Source organism: Tursiops truncatus, chromosome 1 (genome assembly GCF_011762595.2).
Source record: "Tursiops truncatus isolate mTurTru1 chromosome 1, mTurTru1.mat.Y, whole genome shotgun sequence".
In the NCBI taxonomy this organism is placed as follows: Eukaryota; Metazoa; Chordata; class Mammalia; order Artiodactyla; family Delphinidae; genus Tursiops; species Tursiops truncatus.
In genome coordinates, this window is record NC_047034.1 from 48,306,702 (window position 1) to 48,319,757 (window position 13,056).

General features: G+C 47.7%; 1 protein-coding gene across 1 annotated transcript in view; it reads right to left on the minus strand.

Annotated features, from left to right (window-relative positions):
- The window catches only part of CACNA1E (calcium voltage-gated channel subunit alpha1 E), a 296,790-nt gene that overhangs the window by 48,072 nt on the left and 235,662 nt on the right, over nt 1–13,056 (minus strand). The window contains exons 23-25 of the mRNA XM_033853854.2: nt 11,764–11,893; nt 11,003–11,062; nt 10,128–10,234 (exon numbers count right to left, since the gene is read on the minus strand). Of these exons, the coding sequence (XP_033709745.1) occupies nt 10,128–10,234; nt 11,003–11,062; nt 11,764–11,893 (297 nt within the window). The remainder of the gene's footprint in view (nt 1–10,127; nt 10,235–11,002; nt 11,063–11,763; nt 11,894–13,056) is intronic.

The window sequence follows — 13,056 nt, forward strand, 5'->3', positions numbered from 1 at the left end:
TGAGCTATTTACCGTGTAGCTTGCAGACAAATCATCCCAGTTCTATTGGTGCGGCTTAAAAATGACAAAAATAAAGATGGAGAGCATAAACATGAAACATTTGAGATAGAAATAATAAAAGCTAACTTTCTGAATATTTATTCTTGGCCAGACTCTGTTAAGCACTTTTAGTGCAACTCTTTATTCGGACGTCCTAATAACTTTCGGACAAAGGTATTATTATCTCCATTTCACAGATGAGATGCCGAGAGGCTGAGTGCCCAGCAGTGGCAGGGCAAGCTGGGACTTGAACCCAAGTCTATATGATGCTCAGAGCTCTTGCTCTGCACCATTAAGCTTCTGCGCCAGCAAGTTTTTGGTTCTAGGCTCTGTCAAACAGCTCACCAAATTCTAGAGCTGGAACAGATCCTTGAAATCCACTTAACTGCAAACAGAACTGCAGCCTGTGGAACGTGTGCCTTGCATAAGATCTCAGTAAGTGAGCCCCAGTGCCACGGGTGAACAGCCAGCTGCTATGAAGAAGTGCTTAAAATTCAGCCTTTGCTTCTTGGTTGACAGTTGGCCGTGAAGGGTACTTTTTTTTCCTTTCTTTTAATTTTTTTTTACTTACCACAAACGTATGTTACACCACCATATACCACAAGCAAAGATTTCCAATGACCATTTTATTCAGTGAATGATCCCACATTCAAAATTATATTAATTTTCACTGTAAATGCCAAATGAATGGTGGTTTGAGAATTAAACCCAAGTCCTTATGAACCTTAAATCCCTCATGTGATAATCTCCAAATGCTCAGAAGGCAGAGGAAATATCTTCCCCTGAGTTATAACAGTGTCTTCTCATGCATGAGACTGGGCAAGTGGTAGGTCAGCCAAACATACCTTTATCCATTCATACAACAGCACTGATGGAGTCCTTAATAAATGTCTGGCACTATTCTAAGTACTGACTACACGGTTGTGAACAAAACAAATGAGGTCCCTTCCTAATCTAGGAGGGAAGACAGGCCTTAAATAAACAAGCAAACAAATGAAGGTATAATTGCAAGCTAAATGCTTGGGAAAGATGGAATCATTTGACTGAAAATTTTGCCAGAATAACTAAATAGGTCACCATCTTTTCCCCAGGCTACATTCATCTTTAGCAAAAGCTCAGGGAGAATCTTCCAAATCCTTGAAATGAGAGAACAAAGTGGTCCAGGCTTTCACCTTCCATTAGCCCAGGTCCTTAACACCAAGACCTTTATATCCAGTAGACTCTAAATGGGTTCATACTCACAGATGCCCATCATATTGAAGGAAAGTTCAATAATTTTTTCTCCTCATACACACCCAGATAAAGGACAGAATTTGCTCTCTACAATTAATTTTGTCCCAGGATCCTAGTAAAATGTCATGCTATAGAACAAAGGGGATCTCTGACGACCTGTGTGTGTGTGTGTGTGTGTGTGTGTGTGTGTGTATGTCTCCCTTGGTTTGGGAAGTGGAATGCTTCGATGGTACACTCTGATCTTAACAGCTGATTGTGGTTGCCAAAGTACTGGGCTATTAGTCCCATTCTGACTCCTACAGAGTTGAGCCAAGGATAGTAATCAGACACAGGCCAAAAGTAAAATAAAGATTAGTCATTGCTCTGCACATCTTTCAAACAGGTCTGCAGAAGAGCTACTGAAAAGCTAGGATTTTGAGTGGCTGTAAAAAAACATGCTTGGGTTCTCAGTTTTGTTAACACATACATTCAATACGAACTTGAAAATTGTCATTTGAAATGAAAGGAATACTGGCTGACAAAGCCACAGGGTCAGGAAAAGCATCAACAACGTAGTCCCCATTAATTAAAATATAGCATAAATTTACATATGGGCTAGGCTAAACTACCTCTCCCAAATCCCTGCATACAAGAGTCATTTAAGCCATTATCCAAGTCAACAAGATTGCAAGGGAGAGGTTTTATCAAACCAGGAGAACAGACTCTTCAAATACATCAACTGCAGCATATTGTTTAAGAAAAAATTCATGAGCTTTTTACAGCTCATTTAAATATAATCATTTGATAACACTTAGCTACGCTTTGCTATTAACTGTATAAGCGGAATTTTTTTACACTGCCTGGCTAATTGGTGAAATTTTATCAGGTTTAAAATTGACTCTAGAAGTTTTAGCCACAGCAATCAGAGAAGAAAAAGAAATAAAAGGAATCCAGATCGGAAAAGAAGAAGTAAAGCTGTCACTGTTTGCAGATGACATGATATTACACATAGAGAATCCTAAAGATGCTACCAGAAAACTACTAGAGTTAATCAATGAATTTGGTAAAGTAGCAGGATACAAAATTAATGCACAGAAATCTCTGGCATTTCTATACACTAATGATGAAAAATCTGAAAGAGAAATTAAGGAAACACTCCCATTTACCACTGCAACAAAAAGAATAAAATACCTAGGAATAAACCTACCTAAGCAGACAAAAGACCTGTATGCAGAAAACTATAAGACACTGATGAAAGAAATTAAAGAAGATACAAGCAGATGGAGAGATATACCATGTTCTTGGATTGGAAGAATCAACATTGTGAAAATGACTCTACTACCCAAAGCAATCTACAGATTCAATACAATCCCTATCAAACTACCACTGGCATTTTTCACAGAACTAGAACAAAAACTTTCACAATTTGTATGGAAACACAAAAGAACCCGAATAGCCAAAGCAATCTTGAGAAAGAAAAATGGAGCTGGAGGAATCAGGCTCCCTGACTTCAGACTATACTACAAAGCTACAGTAATCAAGACAGTATGGTACTGGCACAAAAACAGAAATATAGATCAATGGAACAGGATAGAAAGCCCAGAGATAAACCCACGCACATATGGTCACCTTATCTTTGATAAAGGAGGCAGGAATGTACAGTGGAGAAAAGACAGCCTCTTCAATAAATGGTGCTGGGAAAACTGGACAGGTACATGTAAAATAATGAAATTAGAACACTCCCTAACACCATACAGAAAAATAAACTCAAAATGGATTAAAGACCTAAATGTAAGGCCAAACACTATCAAACTCTTAGAGGAAAACATAGGCAGAACACTCTATGACATAAATCACAGCAAGATCCTTTTTGACCCACCTCCTAGAGAAATGGAAATAAAAACAAAAATAAGCAAATGGGACCTAATGAAACTTCAAAGCTTTTGCATAGCAAAGGAAACCATAAACAAGACCAAAAGACAACCCTCAGAATAGGAGAAAATATTTGCAAATGAAGCAACTGACAAAGAATTAATCTCCAAAATTTACAAGCAGCTCAATACCAAGAAAACAAATAATCCAATCCAAAAATGGGCAGAAGACCTAAATAGACATTTCTCCAAAGAAGATATAGACTGCCAACAAACACATGAAAGGATGCTCAACATCACTAATCATTAGAGAAATGCAAATCAAAACTACAATGAGGTATCATCTCACACCAGTCAGAATGGCCATCATCAAAAAATCTAGAAACAATAAATGCTGGAGAGGGTGTGGAGAAAAGGGAACCCTCTTGCACTGTTGGTGGGAATGTGAATTGATACAGCCACTATGGAGAACAGTATGGAGGTTCCTTAAAAAACTAAAAATAGAAGTACCATATGACTCAGCAAGCCCACTACTGGGCATAAAACCTGAGAAAACCTTAATTCAAAAAGAGTCATGCACCACAATGTTCACTGCAGCTCTATATACAATAGTCAGGACATGGAAGCAACCTAAGTGTCCATCGACAGATGAATGCATAAAGATGATCTGGCACATATATACAATGGAATATTACTCAGCCATAAAAAGAAACGAAATTGAGTTATTTGTAGTGAGGTGGATGGACCTAGAGACTGTCATACAGAGTGAAGCAAGTCAGAAAGAGAAAAATAAACACCATATGCTAACACATATATATGGAATCTAAAAAAAAAAATGGTTCTGAAGAATCTAGGGGCAGGACAGGAATAAAGACACAGACCTACTAGAGAATGGACTTGAGGATATTGGGGAGAAGGAAGGGTAAGCTGTGACAAAGCGAGAGAGAGGCATGGACATATATACACTATCAAACGTAAAACAGATAGCTAGTGGTAAGCAGCCGCATAGCACAGGGAGATCAGCTCAGCGCTTTTTGACCACCTAGAGGAGTGGGATAGGGAGGGCTGGAGGGAGGGAGACGCAAGAGGGAAGAGATGTGGGAACATATGTATATGTCTAACTGATTCACTTTGTTACAAAGCAGAAACTAACACACCATTGTAAAGCAATTATACTCAAATAAACATGTTAAAAAAAAAAACATGCATGCTGGGGCTTAAAGACAAGAACAGGTAGACTGGGAACTTCTGTCTTTCTTTCAGACACTTCCTTCGTGTGGCTGCCACTACGACCTTCCTTTTTCCCTCCCAAACCCTGTTTGCAAGGCAGCTAGGGTATAAAATGCAGCAGTGGGAATCCCAAGAGTCCATGGACATTAATCATCTTCAGTGTCCCTGCTGGGGTCCAAAGTCAGATAAAGTCCCTCTTGAGGTGACTCTTAAGGCTGGAGTCTCAAGCAATGACATCCTTCTATCTGCTCACAGCTGGAAATTTCTAATTGCAGCTCAGCTGGCATCCTAAATCCACAGTTAACGGGCTACCTGACGGCTAAATTTAATTTTAATCCTTCATTCTCTTCCACAGAGCAGTGGAACTGGATGAACTGTCTGGCGCAGTGGTAAATGGGTCTTCTTTGAATGGAGCAGGACTTTGTCAACCCTTTTTCCCCCTACAAGATTAATGAGTAGTCAGAGCTTCCTGTGGGAGACACCCCTCTCACTTTTAAAAGAATGGGGGCTGTCAAGAAAGAAGCCCCGAGGCAAAACTTGAGGTTTGAGCGGACTGCCTCAGACACAGGCAGACAGCAAAGGACAGGAGAAAGGGTCAGGCAGGTGTAAGGTGAAGTATCAGTTCCATTATTACCAAGCTCTGCTGAGTGTGAGCGCGTACCAGCATTTCAGTTCTAAGTAGTCACTCCTTTCTCATGTATGCACACTCCCACCTTCACAAACACAAAGCCTCAAATGCAAAACCAGAACCAGAGTACCAATTCCAAGTCTAAAATTCTCTGTGCTTGTGTATCTCGTTGAATGAATTCAGAACCGGCTCTGCTGCTGTGGCTGGTTCTGAATGCGTTCAAAAGACCTTATCCATCTTAGAGACTAGGGCAGACTGTCAAGTGTCAGGAAAGTGACATACTTCAATGAAAAGAATGTACTAAAAGCTAACGTGGGAATTCCGGTTCCTTCTGGCATCAAGAGGCGATTGACTCATGTTTTTCTTTCCTGGCTAAGGACCGAATAATGAAAGGCCAAGTGCGGCTGTGATCCAGATCCCCTGCGTGCCAGGGAGCCCTGACCTTACCTCGTGCCCTGCTATGATGGAAAACGGTAACGGGAAGCTTTGGCGTCAGCTGCCTGAGAGCCTGCATGACTGACTGATGTACACAGCCGTGCTGGTGAGGAGGTGGGAGCTGAACTGCTAGTTATTTTTCTTTTCAACTGTTTGTGTTGAGAAGCCATCATAAGCTGTGAATCTACTATTTAGAATCCAACCCAGGACAGCTCACCTGGTGCTTGACTTGAGCTGGTCAAGTAACATGTTATAGAGCAATAGGAATGAAGAGGAGGGAGGGGCCTGGGCTGGAGTGCAGGATCACACCCTTCCCATCCTCCCCTGCGGTCCCTACTGAGGTGCTGGCCTGGCCCCGCCCACCTGCCTGCCAGAAGCCCTTCACTAAACACGGAAGACGGGAAGCCTGAGGGCCAGACAGCATCGCCATCAATGGGCAGGATCCCATAAGGTTTATGTACTCAACCTGCACAGTGGACACATGACCCCCCTACAAGGCAGCCGACTCTGGGCGGTGCCCCAAAGTGAGGGGGTGTGTCCAATGTGCAGATACCCAGAAATGCCAAGGCTGGAACCATCCCTGCTTTCCCACCCAGCAGACCGGGAAGCAGAAGTGATGGCAACAGGGTGTGAGAAAAGTGAGAAAAGCAGTATCTGGTCTTTCAGTGGACAATAATTATCAAACAGAAGAACCCCTCTTTTTCAAATAGAAAAAGATAAAAGAGAAAGGTTTCAAAGGCCCAGTCACTCACCAGACTTTTCTTGAAACCACAGAGAGGAAGAGGCACAGTCAGGATATTTATAGTTGGCAAACACTCCGTGTCCCCACGTGGCCCAGAAAGCAGGGTGTTGTGAGGGCAGTGGGACGAGAGAGAGCTGTAGCCAACCTCTGTCAAAACTTTGCCCCCTCTATACAGGTATTGGGCTTATGGAGGGAGACCTGAGTGTTCTTATAAATGCTTTATAATGTAAAAGTGGACTCGGCAGAACAGGAAGGGTGCAATACAGGTATCTTTCCATTTATTTTCTTATCCCTTGCTATGCCCACACTCAGAAAATAAACCCCCTTCCCCTCCTCAAAAGTCAATACAGTGCCCACATGGAATCCGTCGAGTTTACATTATAAAGAATCCCTTCACTTCACATATGCAGCTATAAAGAAGAGAGATCCCCTTCCAGCCAATACAAAACAACATACAGGCTCCTAGAAAATATACATGATGGCAGGGGCAGACCGCTGCAGCAGAAGGGCTCAGCTTTCTCTGAGAATTCAGCTAGAGGCCATTTTCTCCCCTTGGTTGGGGTGTTGCTCCTGGGACTTTGGCTGGGTCCTCAGAAGGCTCTGGCCGCCAGCGGTGGAAGAGATACCAAGTCACTTCTGATTTCTGAGGAGCCACCGGAAGGTATTACCATGACAATCGCCATCAGTTCTGCTCAAATTGAGCAATAACGTTTGCAGAAGCCTCAGTAAAACAAGGTTCAATTTCAAGGAGAGAGAGAGAGATAGAGCAGGAGTAAGGTTATGTGAATGGTGGACATTCTTAGGGGCAAAAATATGGGATATGACAATCAAAGTTTTATCCACAGGGAGGGATGTCCTTGACAGGCCTACAGAAAAACTCACACGTGGTTCTCTTGGCCTGAGCCCCTGACCACAGCCCCGCAGGGGGACGTAGGCCTTATTCCGATGTCAACCCGTTTCAGGTCAGGCCCTTGCTTTGCTGTCAGGGGAAACCCTGGCTAACCCTACCAAAGTGATAGGAGAGCTGAATTCTCTGTGCCCTTCATGAGGAAAGGGGGAGAACAGAGTTAGAAAGCATGAGCATACGAGCAAGAGAAAGCATTACCTGGACCTCAGCAAACGTGACGAAGGCCAGAGGAGGGGGGTGTGAGCCTGTCCCATAAGCAGGAGAAAGGGGAGAGGAAATGTGCATGGCAAGCTTAGAAGGATGCTAACAAAAGAGAGAGTGTGCATGGAGAAGGATGAGCAAGTACCATTTACATTTTGGAGAGAAATGAATAAAAAGTTCAAGAAGTGAAACCACTAAAAGCAAGCAATGGGGCTTCCCTGGTGGCGCAGGGGTTGAGAGTCCGCCTGCCAACACAGGGGACGCGGGTTCGTGCCCCGGTCCGGGAGGATCCCACATGCCGCGGAGCGGCTGGGCCCGTGAGCCATGGCCGCTGAGCCTGCGCGTCCGGAGCCTGTGCTCCGCAACGGGAGAGGCCACAGCAGTGAGAGGCCCGCGTACCGCAAAAAACAAACAAACAAAAAAGCAAGCAATGGATCATAACGCTCAATCCATCACAATACACGTGGACCCCAGAACCAGGGGGTTTCTGGGGTACCCTGCACTGTACCTGGTCTGAGGACCAACAGAGAGGCTTCGGCTCCGGGGCTGTTAAGGCTTCCCCCGCCACAAACACCAAAGCTACCACTGCCACGTTTCAAAGGGCACAAAGAAAGAACAAGACAGATGACAACCCTCCAGCCCATCGTCACTGCTCTGGATCTGAGGAGACACAGCTGGACTGTGGACATGTGGTAGGCGTGCAGAGGCTTCCTTTAACACACACCTCCTTCCCACTGGCACCAACACAGGCCAGGTGTGTGTGCACAACAACCAAGTCTTGGAAACCAGCCTGTGTTCAACTTTTTGTGTACGTTATGTCTCAACACACATTTTACTCCATATTCGGACTTCATGACGTGATGGAGAATGGAAGCATAAGGAAGGGAATTCACGTTTACTGATCGCTCACACTAGGTAAGGCTCTGGGCTAAGCCCTTGGCACACAGTATTTTGTCTCCATGTCAGAGATGAGAAACGGAGGTTAAGAGGGTTAATACTTTGCTATGTTGCTCTAGGCCATGAAACTGGTAAGTGGAGGAGCTGGGCCTTCCTGACTCCACAGCCCACCCCCTTCCTCCCACTCTGCCCTGTGACCCCAATGAACTCCGTTCTTTCCCAAGAGGACGTGGCTCCTTTCCTATATGCTCCTCTCTCCTTGTCCTTTATTTCTTCAAAGAGAGACAACGTATTTTACCGAGATCAAAGTAAGGGAGAAGAACAATATGGTGAACAATGTACACAAATGAGTTGGAAAAATGAAAAGGGAACTTGACTTTAAAAACTCAGGGGTAAGATTTATCTCTAACATGAAAAGGTGGACCTCCTTAGGAGGAAGGCAGACTTTGGTGCTTCTCCCCTTGAAGGAGGAGGAAGAGGAGCTGGGAGCCCCCTTATTAGAGCCAGAGTTGCCTTTATTTTTATCTTGCTATGAGAGTCCACACAGGGACCAGATGCTTGGAAAAATGTCATACTTTTGTGAAATCTCCTTGGGAACAACAGTTCAGAAACGTCTGATAGGAGGTTTCCTTGTGAGGGGCACAGGTGACTCCACGTGACTCTAACGGGGTAAATACACTGGTGCACGTAAGGACAAAGGACACTGGAATTGTCCTGACTGCCAGCTCAGGGTCACAAGTCACATTCAGCCTGGTTCTCCTTTGGAGGGTCCCCCATAGCTGGGGCAGCAATGGACACAGTCTACTTCCAGGTTCTGGGAGGTCTCAAATTCTTAGCACAGCTGGGGACCTTTCATCTCTCCTCCCACTCCTGGCCACCTGAGGAACATTCCTTCTTAACTCTTACCCCATTTCTTTCTCTGCCAGATGGATAGGGACGGAAGCTGACAGTGTCTGGGGAGAAGGTGGGACAGATGATCCCTATCTGACCACTTGGGTCTGGGAAGGTCAAGCCTACGGAGGTGTTTTGCTCCTCCCCTTTTGTAGCTGTCATCCATGACAGAAGCTCCCAAATGCTTTCCTTGTGCCCCATCACACAGTGTAGCTCGTCTTGCCTAGAACACTTGGCTTCTCTTGTACTCAGAAGGCTGGAGGGCATTCTATTGTGCCATCCGGCAAAGGGTGAAGCTGCTCTGACAGTGGAACAAGGTACGGACAGAGCCCAGAAGCCTGTCATTCATCTTCTGGGGCCCTCTACCCACTAGCTTAGGGAAAACGCTCTGACAATATGTCTACTTCCTAGCTACACCCTGGAGGGCTAGGAAAGCCCTTCCCTGGATCAGTGTTCAGGAAAAAAAAAATCCCCTAACGTAATGAACATGGTTAGTCACCTGAATGGTTTAAGACTGTTTTCCTAAGTGTGTTACCAAGGAAAGTTGGGAAAGTCTTTCCTTCTGGAGTTCATCATATTAACATGCTTCTTATGTCCTTGGGATAGCTCTGGGGTACTTCTGCTTATAAGCAGAGAATCTCCCCACACCCAGGACTCTGTGATTCCCCAACTCTGCTCTACCCGCTGCATTTTTCTTTCAAGCTGATCCTTTGTTTGACAGAATCAAGAAATGAAAGGGTACCTCGGCTGCCCCTGGGTCCCGCGCCGAGCCCATGGGGGCACACAGGTGAGTGCCTGCCCAGGCCCACTCATCTCGAAGGGAGGAATGCCAAGGCCTTTGGCTTCTCCCTAGAGACTCGCTCTGCTCCTCCTTCACCAGTCCCACGACTCAGGGCGTGGGAGCTGAGGCTGTAAGGCCCTCAGGAGCCCTGTCGAGGGGTAACTGGGAAGCAGACTCCCAGGGCAGCGTTCATGGGCACCACTGAGTGAACTGGCCCTGGAGAAGCCCTCAAATCAGCCGTCTCAGAAAGGAAGGAGGGAAGGGAATTGAACGAGAAAAAAAGAGTTACTTACGCCAGAGCAAAGGCCACCAATGCACCAACCACTACCACAAAGTCGAGGATGTTCCAAAGGTCTCGGAAGTAGGACCCGTCCTGCAGGATCAAGCCCTGGTCTATCATCTGCAGGAGGATGTGAACAGCCATCAATGAGCCCAGGAGGTGCCGGTCATACGTGCCCTGAGCTCTGGGCTCCCCATGGCAATGTCCCCACTGCCACTGCCTCTAGAAAGCAACCCACACGGGGACCCAAGAAGCAGGAGGACAGGTCCCGCAGGCTCTGTCCACCTAACTGTGAGGCCCAAGGCCCTTCTCATAGCCACCAGGGTTCACTTAGACTCCCTGGCTCCTCGAAAGCCGCCACATCCCTCCTTACGTTAGTGGCTCAGAGCCCCAGGCATCGCCACATACGCACAGACGAGAAAAATCTCAGATGGGTGAGACTGGGAATAAGATGGTAACGTGGGGTGTTCTAGTGGCAGGGAAGAGAGTGGAGGGCAGTGAGTAAGGTTGGGACTAAATGAGGCCAGGAAGACATCTCTACCTAACCCCCTGCCTTGGCAGGTACCCAGGCTCAAACCAGGAAGCGTGTTGGGGAGGTGAGAACAGTCCCCACGCCTGGAGCACCTCTCCTGCCTGCCTGAGAGGGGGCCCGCCTTCTCCCCGGGCCATGCCCACAGGTCTGCACCAGTCTAAACAGATCCCCACAGTCACGTCCTGCCACGACAGACCTCACTGGGATCTGAGGCTGGAGGAGGGGTCAGCAGAGGCGCCGCTGAGATTCTGACATTGATCAGGAGGTGACAGTCCTGGGGAAGGGCACCAGACTAGAGAGGCAGACGGGTGGCCCATCCAAGCCCCAGAGCCCAGGTTTGCTCTAGAGGCTCTTACCTTTATAACCATCTCAAAGGTGAAGACGCCAGTGAAAACATAGTCAAAATACCTCAGCACCTGTGAGACACATAAGGTAGAGACCACCAGGCTACACACACCCCTCAACACAGGCTCTCCTGCACGCCCACCCCAAGCCCCGCTCACTTCTACCTTGGAACAGAAGCTCGGAGTTGTAACTGCTAATCAGACGCAGGCAAGAGAGGAGCCGTGGATACTGCTGGGGCCCCATGACCCGCTGGCCAGTCCTTGGCCCTTCCCTCCCCTGTGGTCAGAACTTAATGTCTTGGGTCCGAACTGCCCCCCAGGTCTCTCCCTCCCTGGGATCCTTGTCCGTTCCAATCCTCCCCACCCCCTTGACCCCTCCTGACATCTACCCTGGCCCTCTAGGAGGTGCCTCAGCTCCCTGGGAGGAGCTGCAGCGCCCTGATGTCACCCACATCACCCATGCCCCTAGGTCAGACCCCACATCCAACCCGTGGGTGACTGCAGACCCCCTTTCAAGGCCATGGCTGGCTCTGGGTGTAAGGCCCACTGCTGAACGTAAAGGTAAGCAGTGTGGTTAGGGTTAGGGTTGCGGGTGGGGACTGGCCTGGAAGCGGTTCACGCTTTGCCCTGAGGACTGGGACCAGGCAATCTCTCAAGCCTCTCTCATTCTCCAGGAACCTTCCTTAGCTCATCTCTAATGTTGGGATGGGAGGGGCTGCGATGGGCGGTACCAGGGTACTACGGGGGCTGGCAGTCAGCCCCCGCGCACCTACTTTGTTGCGCTCCGAGTTGGTCAGGACGGGGTCCTCGGCCGCCAGGGCGATGCTGCTGGCTGCGATCACCAGGAGGATGCACATCTCAAAGTAGCGCAGGTTCACGATGTAGTGGCAGGCCCTGCGGATCCTGTGGGCGGCGGATGAGCCCGCTGAGCCGGCCCCCCTTCCCTCCCATCCCCATCTTTCCTCCCCACCCCCACGCACATCAGCCTCTTCCAGACAGCCAGGCCCTGGCCAGAGGAAGCCAGGGGGAGAGCCATTTAATTTCTCAGGCACCACCCTTGATTGAAAGTGCTGGTGGGGGGAAGGTAATCAGATTGGTTAGAGGCTGCAGTACGCAAGCCAAGATACGTTATCTGCAAGCACATCTGAGCTGGGGGGAGCCGCGGCCAGCACCAGATGACACACGCTCGGGTGGCTACAAGGTACCTTCCACTGGGTCTCAATGTCTACTCCCCAACTGCACAGAAACTGGGGCGCAGCAAGGGACTCCTAAGAACCAATAAACGTAAAAGCAGACCTTGATCCTAAGATTCCTGATGGAAGCAGCAACAGGCTTCCCTGAGCCTCAGGTATTCTGATTAAAGTGACTATTCTATAGACAGCATCCTGGCCTCGGTTGGCCTGACATCTCTTAGCCCCGGCTCCTTCCTTCCCAGGGCCGTGCCTGAATACTGCCCACATGGTCACTGAAAGCCTTCTCACCTTCCCAGACTCAGAAGCTGGTCTATGTGTACATCTTGCTCATTTCCAGGGTGGAAGGCAGCTTCTCTTTCAAAATTCCATCTTTCCTAAAGCTAACCTTCCAGATTCTTCCTCGCCAACCCCATCTCATGCCCTGCCTCTGCTCTGAGGGACACACCCACTTCAAAATTCACACGGAGGGCAGCCAACGGATGATCGAGTTATCCAAGCCTCCCTATTCTCAGCTCTGTCCACCTCTGGAATATGTGGTGACACATCCCAAGTAGATTTCCTTCCTTCTCACCACGCCCCAACCCCCCCACCTTCTAACCAAAGAGTAGGTGAAGGGTCCTTCCCTCATGACATTTCTCATTCTGTACTGTCTTAAATTACTCTTTAGACTATGGGCACAGAGTTCCAAGGCTGTTCATTAATTCCATGACTGGCCTCACCTAGTGAGCACCCTGGAGTCTTCAGATGTCTGGCCACATTCCACCAGGAAGGCTCAGGAGGAAGACTGGACCCCCATCCCTCCTTCTCATCACCCCGCCCTGGCTCAAACCTGGGCTGTTTACTCCAGTACCAAAGGGAGGTGGCAATGGAGGG